This window comes from Cebus imitator, unplaced genomic scaffold (assembly GCF_001604975.1).
Source record: "Cebus imitator isolate Cc_AM_T3 unplaced genomic scaffold, Cebus_imitator-1.0 Scaffold172, whole genome shotgun sequence".
Taxonomy (NCBI): domain Eukaryota; kingdom Metazoa; phylum Chordata; class Mammalia; order Primates; family Cebidae; genus Cebus; species Cebus imitator.
Window position 1 is genome coordinate 1171584 of NW_016107487.1, and position 12781 is coordinate 1184364.

The 12781-nt window shown below is 37.7% G+C and overlaps 1 protein-coding gene across 1 annotated transcript in view; it reads right to left on the reverse strand.

The window, feature by feature from the left end:
• Nucleotides 1-12781, reverse strand: part of CAMKMT (calmodulin-lysine N-methyltransferase) — a 406448-nt gene that overhangs the window by 68023 nt on the left and 325644 nt on the right. Inside the window, exon 4 of the mRNA XM_017544843.2 lies at nucleotides 1923-1983. Within this exon, the coding sequence (XP_017400332.1) occupies nucleotides 1923-1983 (61 nt within the window). The remainder of the gene's footprint in view (nucleotides 1-1922; nucleotides 1984-12781) is intronic.

A 12781-nucleotide genomic window follows, 5' to 3' on the forward strand; every position in this document is an offset into this window, starting at 1 on the left:
ATGGTCAGAGAGAGATATATGTTACAAGAACAAATTGCCATCTGCAGTAAGAACGGCACTACCAGGAAGTTGTAGAGACATGACTAGGCTACCTCATGTCGTTTTGCGTTTTAAAAATAATTATGAAATAGAAAAGTCACAAAACAGGCAAATCAGTGGGGGTTCCCTCATTAGTGTTCACTGCAACATTACCACCGCTGAGCTGAAAAATCTGAGAAGGTTCCCTTTTTTTCCCTTGTCAATGGCGCTGTCTTTTAGAACTAAACTAGCTAGAGTAGCGAAAGATAATTGTTAGGAAAGGATAACACTGTTAATCCACATTCATTCCTTCAAAAACAGTTAGACAAGTAAATGAAGAATATATATGAGTGTGTATATACCTATATTATAGTCACATACACACAACACACACAAAATAAACAGATGCAATCCTGAATTTAAAAAAAAAAAATCTAAAGCTGAAACATTTTGGAAAGCTGAATAGCCCCCATAAAGAACAATTACACAAAAGCATTTAGCAATTAACACTTAAATCACAATTGACCCCAACACAACACAGTGAACAAACAATGCAGGGACATAATATGGGTAAGCCAGCAAATGCAGGCTAGAGTGATGACTGGGCTCTGACTTCACTGCTCAAAAGTAAAGCAGCTCAGCATTAAAGCTGACAGTCTAGGGTGGCACTCTGCACTTACCTTTCCCTTTGTGCCTAAATAGCCCTCAACGTGTGACATTCTCGCCCTGGCCCACTGCTCGCTGATTGGCGCTCCAGTCAAGCTTAAGCACAGCGAGATGAGCAAATGCCAGCCTTCCAGGGCAGCTCTGCAGCCCACATTCAAAATTGCCTTGTTCTTATTTACATGCTCAGACTCTTAGGATTGTTTCCTCTTCCCAGTTTGGGAAGTTTATTACCTCAAGAGGAGGGGGAAAAAAAAAAAAAGCAAAATTAAAAGGGAGGGAGAGGTGGGAAGAGGGGGAAAGGGAGGAGAAGAAGCCAGGCAAGGACATTAATATTGCAAAACACACTGAATGAGTGTTTGGTTGTTCAAAGCAATTATAGACTGGTTGGTAAATATGGACCCATAGAGCTTAAAAAAATACATATTATTGCCTCAATCTTGTAAGTGCATACTGTTAAAACACACACTATGATCACTAGTGGTTTATCTGGAATCAGAATGGGCTATTCAGGAAGTATACATTGAATGACTTTTATAAAATGAGAATTAAAATGAAAAACTTACATTTTCTGGGTCTACCAAACATCTTTAGAATTTTCAAATAAAGTTTACTATCTTCTTTTTCCTAAATTTCATCCATGGGTTTGATCCGTAATGCATACTTACAGTTGAAAATACTTATTTCTATAGCATGAATCTATAATGGTAATTTATAGAATTTATAGTTCACAAATACATATTGTTAGATATATAAAAATACCTTTAAAACCAGGGGTGGGATGGCATCTTTAAATAATAGCTTGAGGTATTTATTTATCAGACATTCTGTAGTGACTTCCTTAGCAGAAGTTTAAAGAATGTCTTTATTGTTTTTTTTTTTTTTTTTGACCTTCACAATCAGTAAGGATTGATTGGAGCTTCACTTTTGTTTCCCCCAAATCAAAGTGAAATAAAATGCCTTGAGTGGAAATCAAAAGCCTTTGACATACCGTGAAAATCTTGCTGTGCAATATTAGTACCCAAGGCAATTCAGATTTCATTTCAGAAGCAACATGTGTTCACTGTGAACTTTTTCCCCCTTTCTTTCTGTTTTCCTTTTCTTCCTTTCTGTTTCCTTTTGTTCTTTTTCTTTCTTTTTTTTTCTAACAATTTAATTTGAAGAATGTAATCATGGCAATTTTTAATATTTGATTCAATGTCTATGATGAGCTAAAGAATATCTTAAATGCAGCTCTGTACCTGAATATATTATTGTGCTTGAGGCAGTAGTAAGCCAAAACCTCTTCGGATGGCCAGATGCCTAGAAAACACAAAAGGATAAACCTTTTGATTATAGAAGTAATTCTTTTAAGAAATGTCTTTTAAAAATCATGTTCAGTACAAACTATTTCAACTTGAATCAAACTTAACATAGTTATTACTTATATCATACCATAAGTGTCTTTTATTGTTGTTGTTTTTATAATAGTGAGATTTATAACCCTTTCCCCCAGCATAATAGAAAAATATCCTAAATATACTTTACTAACTTTTGATCACAAGACAGCCAAAACAGTAACAACCAAAATCACGAGTTAAATTTTGATGGTATTTCAAGTTGATCTTAATCTTGCGCACATAAAATTAATTAATATCAGTTGAAGACTTACTTATATATGCAGCCCATATTAGGCAAAAATAAATGGGACAATCACACACAGGAGCAAATAAAACCACTGATGTCACTATACTTTTTTGTTTGATTCCATGCTAATATTTTAAAATAGACACAATTCTTTCTTTTCTTCTTTCTTTCCTTCCTTCCTTCTTTCTCTCTCTCTCTTTTCTTCCTTTCTCTTTCTTTCTTCTGTCTTTCTTTTCTTCCTTTCTTTCCTTCTTTCTTTCTTGACAGAGTCTTGCTCTGTCACCTAGGCTGGAGTGCAGTGGCACAATCTCAGCTCCCTGCAACCTCTGCCTCCCAGGTTAAAGCAATTCTCCTGCCTCAGCCTCCTGAATAGCTGGGATTACAGGTGTGCACCACCATGCCCAGCTAATTTTTGTATTTTTAGTAGAGACGGGTTTCATCATGTTGGTCAGGCTGGTCTCGAACTCCTTACCTTGTGATCCGCCCGCCTCAGCCTCCCAAAGTGCTGGGATTACAGGCGTGAGCCACCATGCCCGGCCACAATTATTTCTTTCTTCAGATAAATAAAATCAAACTGGAGTATAAGATTAAGAAATTTTAATTTCACCAACTTTGGTACACGTTTAAATTCAACAATAATTCTACTTGCTAAATTGCATGGATGGACATTTTCTAAAATTATCATCCATCTATCACCAATTTCAAATACATAGTCTTCATGAATGGATATGAATTGCTTAAAGAGACAAACATGCTTGGAAATTGTAGTTTCTAGTTGTTATCACAGGATGGTAGGATTATAAGTGTTTTTAATTTTTTTCTTTTTGCTTTTTTGTATTTTCCAACATTTTTACAATAAGCATATATTACCCTTATAGTTAGTATAAACTATGACCTTATAAAAATTACGTTTTCCCCCAAGTAATCACACCTAAAGATCAGGCGGAATACCATGCATCCTGTACTTCCTGAGGCTGAGAGCGCCATGCAGTCCTGGAAAAGGGTAGCAAATGTTCTCTGACTCAGCACCAAGCACTCTGCTGATGGGCCTTAATGCAGGGTTGAAACATCTAAAAAAGGCTTAATATTTTTCCCATAGATGAACCTCCAACTTTGAGGAGTAAGAAATCCAAACATTTCAGAGAAGAGAATGTCAAAGAAATGTTAAGTAAAATCCTAAGAGATTCAGAGGGTAAATATATAAACAGCAAAGAGATGACTTTATAGAGCATTTGCTGCAGGAAAGCCCAGTCAGTTGTACACACTACCTCCGTCTCCCTGGCCTTTCTGGTAGGAGTGACAGCTTGGGGGAGAAACAAGGAAAACCAGCAAGAAGTGTTTGGAGTCATATTTAAGAGCAAAGACAGAGAGGCAGTGGAGTGTGGCAGTTAAGATCACAGATATTTTGGAGCCAGACTTACTGGGCTCCAGTGCCAGCTCCGCCATTCCCTTGTGGAGTGACCTTGGACAGGTTACTTAACCTCTCAATCTCTCACACTCCTCATTTGTAAAATATCATCATTGCAGTATCATCAACCTCACAGGATTGGCCTGAGAGTTAAATGAGTAAAATACATGCACTATGTTTAGAATGGTTCCTAACACATAATAAGCTCAAAGAAAAAGAAAGCTTTTGTTAATGTTATTCTCCAGCAAAGAGAGATGGAAGACTGGAAGAGAGAATATGTGAATCCAAAATTATTATTCCAATAACCAGAAAAATGGAATGCCATTTCGACCTGTTCCTATTCTTGGATCCCTAAATCCTAATACCTGGCCATATCTCCACATAAAAAGAACTCTATAAAGACCAAAGTATAAATAAAAGTTTCTGAAGGAAGAGCATAAGATAATGCTGTATACCAAGTTGATACAGTCACCATAATAATGAATTTCTTTATGCCTTTAGTAGATGGCTTTGAGGTTTTAAAAAAATGACAGGGAAAGAGTATCTAGCTAAAATTTAAGCCTTGGTTAAGTACAAAAATGTGACTTCTAAAATGCAGTCTTTTGCAATAGTTTTATAATTTTCTCAAAAAGTATAGAGACTAATTTTTAACAAAATTAAATACAAAGAACAAAGTTAAAAAAAATCACCTAAAATTTGACCACTAGGATATAATCACTGTTAACATTTTGGACATTATCTCAAAAGATCTTTCTAGGCAAACATATTTTATACCAATGGGATCTTTTCATGAAGATCTTCAATAACCTGATTTTCTGTCATTTAATATGTGGTAGATAGCTTTACATGAAAATAAAATTATACTCTACCTGCATCACTATTTATAATGATTGCTTAGACATTCTATGTGTGCATCAGAATTCATTTAACCAGTTTCCTCTTGACAGACATTTCAGTTAGTTTCAAAGTTGTTGATATAATGAGTTTATTGTGTTGGTGCAAAAGTAATTGTGGTTTTTACCATTAACATCAACAGTAGTGCAATGACAACACATCTTTTCCCAACATATGGTTTTCTCCGTAGGTCAAATACTAAGAAATGGGATATCTGGTCAGAGGTTACATATATTTTCCATTTTAATATATCAAACTGACCTTCATAAAATATGTACCAAGTTATACTCCTAATAAGAGTGTTTGTTTCCTCAAAGCCTTGCCCAGATGGGGTTTTTTTCAACATACTTTATTTTTTTCTAATCTAAGTTTTTAAAAGTTATCTCAGTGAAAATCAAAAACTAAATGAGATACCACTTCACACCTACTACGATGGCTACAATAAAAAAAGTCAGACAATAACGAATGTTGGGTTGGTGAGGATGTGGAGAAACTGGAACCCTCATGCACTGCTGGTACGAATATAAAATCATGTAGCCACTTTGGAAAATTGGCTAGCAGTTCTTTAAAAGGTTAAATGTAGATTACAATATGACCGAGCAACTCCATTGCTACCCAAGAGAAATCAAAATATGTCCAATAAAAACTTGTACACGAATGCTCATAGCAGCATTGTTCTTAATAGGCCAAAAGTAGAAACAACCCAAGTGTCCATCAACCGATGAATGGATAAATAAAATGTGATACATCCATACAATGGACTATTATTTGATAATAAAAAGAAGAACTGATACATGCTACAACATGGATGGAACTTGAAATATTATGCAGGCAATATCCAATTTTATTACACTTTTCTTTATTGTGCTTTGTAGATGCTGCCTATCTAGTTTTACAAATTGAAGCTTTGTGGCAACCCTGCACTGAGCAAGTCCATTGGTGCCATTTTTCCAACAGCACGTGCTCAATTAGTCTGTGTCAGATTTTGGTCATTCTCATAATATTTCAAAAGTTTTTCATTATTGTTGTATCTGTTATGGTGATCTGTGATCAATGGCCTTTGTAACTATTTTGGGGCGGCATGAATTGTGCCCATATAAGATAGCTAGCAAACTTAATCAATAAATCTTGTGTGTGTTCTGAGTGCTCCACCAATCGGCATTCCCCCATTTCTCTCTCTCTCCCCAGGCCTCCCTATTATTAGGCTAATTAATAAACCTAAAATGGTCTCTGAGTGTTCAAGTGAAAGGAATAGTTGCACGTCTCTCACTTTAAATTAAAAGCTGGAAATGATTCCACTTAATGGAGAAGGCATGTTGAAAGCTGAGAGAGGCTCAAAACTAGGCCTCTTGCACTAAACGGACAAGTTGTGAATGTAAAAGAAAAGTTCCAGAAGGAACTTAAAAGTGTTACTCCAGTGAACACACCAATGATAAGAAGGTGAAACAGCCTTATTGCTGATATGGAGAAAGTTTGAGTGGTCTGGATAGAAGATCAAACCAGCCACAACATTCCCTTAAGCCAAAGCCCAATCCAGAGAAAGGCCCTAAGTCTTCAATTTTATTAAGGCTAAAGGTGAGGAATCTGTAGAAGAAAAGTTTGAAGTTAGTGGAGGCTGGTTCAAGATGTTTAAATAAAGAAGACATTTCTGTAACAGAGAAGTGCAAGGCAAAGCAGTAAGTGGGATGTAGAAACTGTAGCAAGTTATCCAGAAGAATTAGCTAAGATCACTGATGGAGGTGACTACAGTAACCAACAGATTTTCAGTGTAGACAGATAGCCTTCCATTGGAAGAAGATGCCATCTAGGACTTTGGTAGCTAGAGAGAATTCACTGCCTGGTTTCAAAGATAGGAAGGACGGGCTGACTCTCTTGTTGGGGGCTAGTGCAGCTGGTGACTAAGTTGATGTCAATGCTCAGTCACCATTCTGAAAATCACAGGGCCCTTAAGAATTATGCTAAATCTAGCCAGGCTCAGTGGCAGGTGCATATCAGTCTACTCAGGATGGTGAGGCAGGAGGATTGCTTTGGTAAGCCCAGTAGTTTAAGCCTAAGTGGGCTATGATCGCATATGTGAATAGCCACTGTACTCCACCCTAGACAACATAGTGAGACTCTGCCTCTTAAAAAAAAAAAAAAAGAAGAGAAAAGGAATTATGCTAATTCTACTGTGCCTGTACACTATAAATGGAGCAATAAAGCCTGGATGATAGCACATCTGTTTATAGCATGGTTTACTGAACATTTTAAGCTCACTGTTAAGACCTACTGCTCAAAAAAAAAAGCAATTCCCTTCCAAATATTATATACTGATCATAGACAATGCACCTGGTCACCAAAGGGCTCTGATAGAGATATACAAGGAGATTAATGTTGTTTTCATGCCTGCTAACACAGCATCCATTCTCTAGCCCATGGACCAAGAAGTAATTCCGACTTTCAGATCTTATTATTTCAGAAATGTATTTCATAAGGATATAGCTACCAAATACAGTGATTCTTCTGATGGATCTGAGCAAAGTCGTTTGAAAACCTGGAAAGAATTCACCATTCAAGATGCCATTAAGAAGATTTGTAAGTCATGGGAGGAGGTCAAAATATCAATGTTAACAGGAGTTGGAAGAAGTTGATTTCAGCATTCATAGGTGATTTTGAGAGGTGGAAATAGCAAGAGAACTAGAATGAGAAATGGAGCCTGAGGACGTGACTGAATTGCTGCAATCTCATGATTAAACCTGAAAGGACAAGGAGTTGCTTCTAATGCATGGGTAAAGAAACTAGTTTCTTGAGATGGAACCGTGTCCTGGTGAAGATGCTATGAGCACTGTCGAAATTACAACAAAGGATTTAGAATATTACATAAACTGAGTTGATAAAGCAGTGGCAGGCTTTGAGAGGATTGACTCCAATTTTGAAAGCAAGTTCTACTTGAGTAAAATGCTGTCAAACAGCATTGCATGCTACAGAGAAATCTTTCCTGAAAGGAAAAGTCAATCAATGTGGCAATTGCATTGTTGTCTTATTTTAAGAAATTGCCACAGCCACCCCAACCGTCAGCAACCATCACCTGGATCAGTTAGCAGCCATCATCAAGGCGAGACCCTCTACCAGCAAAATGGTTACAACTTACAGAGAACGCCGATGATCATTAGCATTTTTTAGCAATAAAGTATTTTTAGTAAGGTATGTGCATTTTTTAGACACGATAATATTGCACACTTAAGCTACAGTATAGTGCAAACATAACTTTTATATGCACTAGGAAAGCAAAGAATTTGTGCGATTTACTTTATTGTGATATTCACTTAATTGCAGTAGTTTGGGACCAAACCCGAAATATCTCCAAGATATGACTGTACTGAGTAAAAGAAACCAGTTTCAAAGGACCACATGTTGTATGTTTTTATTTATATGAAGTGTCCAGAACAGGCATATTCATAAAGATGGCATGTAATACGATAGTTGACTAGGGCTGTGATGGTTAGGTGTAAACGGAGCATGATAGCTAATGGGTATGAGGTTTCTTTTGGAGATGACAAAATGTTCTAAAATTGTGGTGACAGTTGCACAAGTCTGTGAATATACTAAATACCACTGGATGAATTGTATAGTATGTGAATTATATCTCAATAAAGCTGCTACTTTTGAACATTTTCACATTCTTATTTGTGGGAATAAAATGGTTTTTTTTTTTTTTTTTTTTGATAGAGTTTCGCTCTTGTTACCCAGGCTGGAGTGCAATGGCGCATTCTCGGCTCACCGCAACCTCCGCCTCCTGGGTTCAGGCAATTCTCCTGCCTCAGCCTCCTGAGTAGCTGGGATTACAGGCACGTGCCACCATGCCCAGCTAATTTTTTGTATTTTTAGTAGAGACGGGGTTTCACCATGTTGACCAGGATGGTCTCGATCTCTTGACCTCGTGATCCACCCGCCTCGGCCTCCCAAAGTGCTGGGATTACAGGCTTGAGCCACCGCGCCCGGCCTAAAATGGTCTTTTTAAAGGATTTCTTTTCAAATTAGTTATACAGACACATAGTTAGAGAGCCATTGAGATCTATTAGAATGGTTACGACAAATAGTAGTACCCAGCTCCTCTCCCCAGTATTTCTGCTTCCCCAGAAACTATCACTTGCAACTCTTTTAGCTAACTCTTCTGGTAATGCCTATATTTCTACATAATAAGTTTGTATCATTGCTTCTTGATTTCTCAGTTTCAGGCAAAATCTATTGACCCCCCCACTGTGCAAAATTAGCATTTTTTGCTTTTATCTCTATTCCTCTTCTCTGGTCACACATGTGCCCCTTATCCACCCCACACCATCTGCTTATATTATATTTTAATATTACAATAATAGTTATAAGATTAAAATTTTGGTAAGATCACTCCCTAGTTAATTTTATTATGACTATGAAATAAAACTGAGCTATGTAGTAAACTATGATTTTTTTTCTTTTGCACAAATTTTTGTTTTCTTTGTAGTTCATAAAGGTCTTTTCCCCCCTCATTTGCTAAGATTTTTATGCAATCTCAAACTCCAGTTGTCAATTTCTCCTCTCAATACATTCATTCACACTGGGTGTTCTACCAACCTTATGAGGACATCTCTCTTGGTGTCTTCTGACCTGCCTTAGTCTGGACTGAATGCCCTCTATCCTTGGTACACAGCTGACAGCCTAATCTTCACTATTATCCCAGACTCCTTTTGCCTTTCTCCTGGGTCCCCTCTCTAGTTTCCTTTACCCATCTTGTCTTCCTCTTTCTTGGTGTATTCTCTCATTTCAGTGCAAAACATCCTCCAGTGGTTTCTTGAAAAAGAAGGTATGAGAGGTAAATGTTTAAGAACTTGAATGATTCAGTGAGTGATTTCAACCCAGCAACTCCATGTTCTTCAGTTCCTGGAAAGTTTCTTATAAAGTATCATAGATTATTTCCTTGTCTCTATATTTCTCTGTTCTCTTCTTCTGGAACTGTTATTATTTGGATGTTGACTTTCCTGAACTCATCCTTTTATGTTAAAAAATCTTTTCTTTCTTGCTTTGCATCTCTCACTGTTTTCTACTTTCTTGGAAATGTCCTCAACTTTATCTTCCAATCTTTTTATTTTTCTTTTAATTTATGTTATTGTTATTGATGGTCATTCTCTGAATATTTCTTTTATATAGCATCCTATTCCTATTTCACAAATGCAATGTTTTAATTATTTGAAAATATTAATTATAGTTTAAGTTTTCTCATCTTTATAAAGTCTGTTTTCTTCAAGTTGCTGTTTTCTATTTCTTGGTTTTGGTATGTCACATTAAAAGCTTTCCTCAGTTATCTGGTGATTCTGAAAGCAAAGAACGCTGAGTGTAGGTGAGTGAAGTGAGGGTGTGGGGCTCAGCATTCAGTCTGTGTATGTTCACTTAGTCACTCCACTTGGTTTCTCATATTCTCCAATTTCAACCGTACTTGGTGTCTCCCAACCCCAGAACCCCAAGTTTAACCCTCTCCAGAGAATACACCCCTCATTTTCTGGTGGAGTAGAGGGGGAACAGTTGCCCAGTCACCTGAAATGGGGATATAACTGCTTCTTAAACAACTTTCAATCAATTCTCCTTAGTTCAGTCCTCGTCCGCTCCTTTTAGAAGTACAGTTGCCCCTCAGTATTTGTGGGGGATTAGTTCCAGGACTCCCAAAAAATAAAATGAAAAAAAATTTGTGTTATTTTTAGTTTTTTTTTTTTTTTTTCCAGAATATTTTGGATCTGAGGTTGGCTGAATCCTTAAATGCAGAACCCACGAATATGGAAAACCGACTACATCTGATGCCACCAATTTTCAAGGCTTTCAGGGTTTTAGAAGGATAAACTGGGTTGATTCTCAGCTTTTCCAGTTGCTGGCTTTCTCACATCCGCTAAGTCAATGACTTCTCATGCATTTGCCTTCCAGCTTCCGAAATTTTATTGCTATTGCATGCTGCCCCCCACAATGGCCATTCTATCATCCAGGTGGGTTTATGGCTTAAAAACATCCCTATATAGTGGTTTAGTGAGGTTTCTTAAAGGATTGCATTGTTCAACCTCCAAGTTTACCTGAAACCCAGAAATGTATGGTCTTATGAATATAGCTTTGTAGGACAGTTCTGGAATCCAAGACATATTCTTATCTCTTCCAGAGTTCATTTTAGCATCAATGCTTTAAGTTCAAAGTGGTGGGATTTTGTTACTCATTCTGGAAGAGTAGTGAGTAGGGGAATTTCATAGACTAGAGAGAAATTCATTGGAAAAGTGATGAGAATAATTTTTAGAAGAACATACAAGACAAGAACACTAATGGTGAAATCCCAAGGTTCTTATGTTCCATTAATAATATCATAGTACTATGGTTATTAACTGGGTGATGAAATAATCTGTACACCAGACCCCCATGACATGCAATTTACCTATCTAACAAACCTGCAATGTACCCCTGAACTTTTTTTTTTTTTTTTTTTTTTTTTTTTTTTTTTTTTTTTTTTTTTTTTTTTTTTTTTTTTTTTTTTTTTTTTTGAGACGGAGTTTCGCTCTTGTTACGCAGGCTGGAGTGCAATGGCGCGATCTCGGCTCACCGCAACCTCCGCCTCCTGGGTTCAGGCAATTCTCCTGCCTCAGCCTCCTGAGTAGCTGGGATTACAGGCACGTGCCACCATGCCCAGCTAATTTTTTGCAGTTTTAGTAGAGACGGCGTTTCCCCATGTTGACCAGGATGGTCTCGATCTCTTGACCTCGTGATCCACCCGCCTCGGCCTCCCAAAGTGCTGGGATTACAGGCTTGAGCCACCGCGCCCGGCCTGTACCCCTGAACTTAAAATAAAAGTTGAAAAAATAGATTATCATGTTTATCAGAAAATTCTAGGCATTTCTGCTACATCCTTGACATTGTTCGGTGTAGCGTTGCAGAATGCCCAAAGTGCCATTTATAGTAGCTACAGTGTTAATATAAAAACAGCATCCCCAAACTTTTAAATTAATAGTTTATTCTAGATATTGTATTTTCTGAACACATGTCGTGAATTAGGACACTCCCCTAAAAGTTATTCAGAAGCATATCATTTCCTATTCTTTAGTGCTTTCTGTATAAATCAAATGAATTTATTTCATAGGAGCAAAGGCATCCTTCATTCTTTGGGCCTCCATAAAAGCACTGGTTAAACAAGAGTTCTGTCTGGAAAAGGAAGAACATCATACTACACTTGTATAACCACGGTCATTTGGTTTCACCACATTTTCTTTTGAACAAAGGCTCGGTTCCCTGCAGATGCTTCCATCAGAACTGAGCCTGCTGAACTTGTCAGATTTCAGAAAGCCTATAGCCAGCCAACACTAAAACAGGAAAAGCTAGCTGTGTGTGTAGCAAGCATGAGGTGGAAAATTGGCAATGTGATCTACTTAATATATGCAACCACTTTGTTGTTGTTATTGTTAGTGAAGTAGCTAGTTTAGAATTATTTTATTTTTTGAGACAGGATCTCTGTCACCAAGGCTGGAGTGCAGTGGCACCACCATGGTTCACTGCAGCCTCGACTCCCTAGGCTCAGGTGATTGCCTCCCGAGTAGCTGGGACTACAGGTGCACACCACTACAACCAGCTAATTTTTCTATTTTGGGTAGAGACAGAGTTTCAGTATGTTACTCAGGCTGGTCTCAACTCCTGGGCTCAAGTGATCCTCCTGCCTCAGCCTACCAAAGTGCTGGGATTACGGGGATAAGCCACTGTACCCAGCTTAGAATTATTTTAAATCTCAAGTTTCATAGTTAATCTGGAAACAAACAACACAACTATTATTACCCTGAAGACTCAGCAAATCCTAAAATTCAGTGACATGAGGATCCAGCTAAGCATGGGCCTTCTAGATCACTTCCATTTGAGAGCTTTTTACTTCTCATAGTGCATCCTGGAGGGCAGTCCTCAGGCTTTGCTAGACAGCATCCAGCAAGCAGCACCATTGGCTCCCTCCTCCCCACCAACTGCTTGTACTTGCTCCATGATGACACACACCCAGCTCTCACAGCAGACATACGGCTTTTCTGTGATCAGCTGACGTCCATCGAAGCAACATCTTTTTCTGGCTACCTCAAAAGTAAGTGATCAAGCCTATTGCACAGGAGTCAGAAAAAAAAGGCCTCTCTCAAATCTGAGACTCAAGTGGAGAGG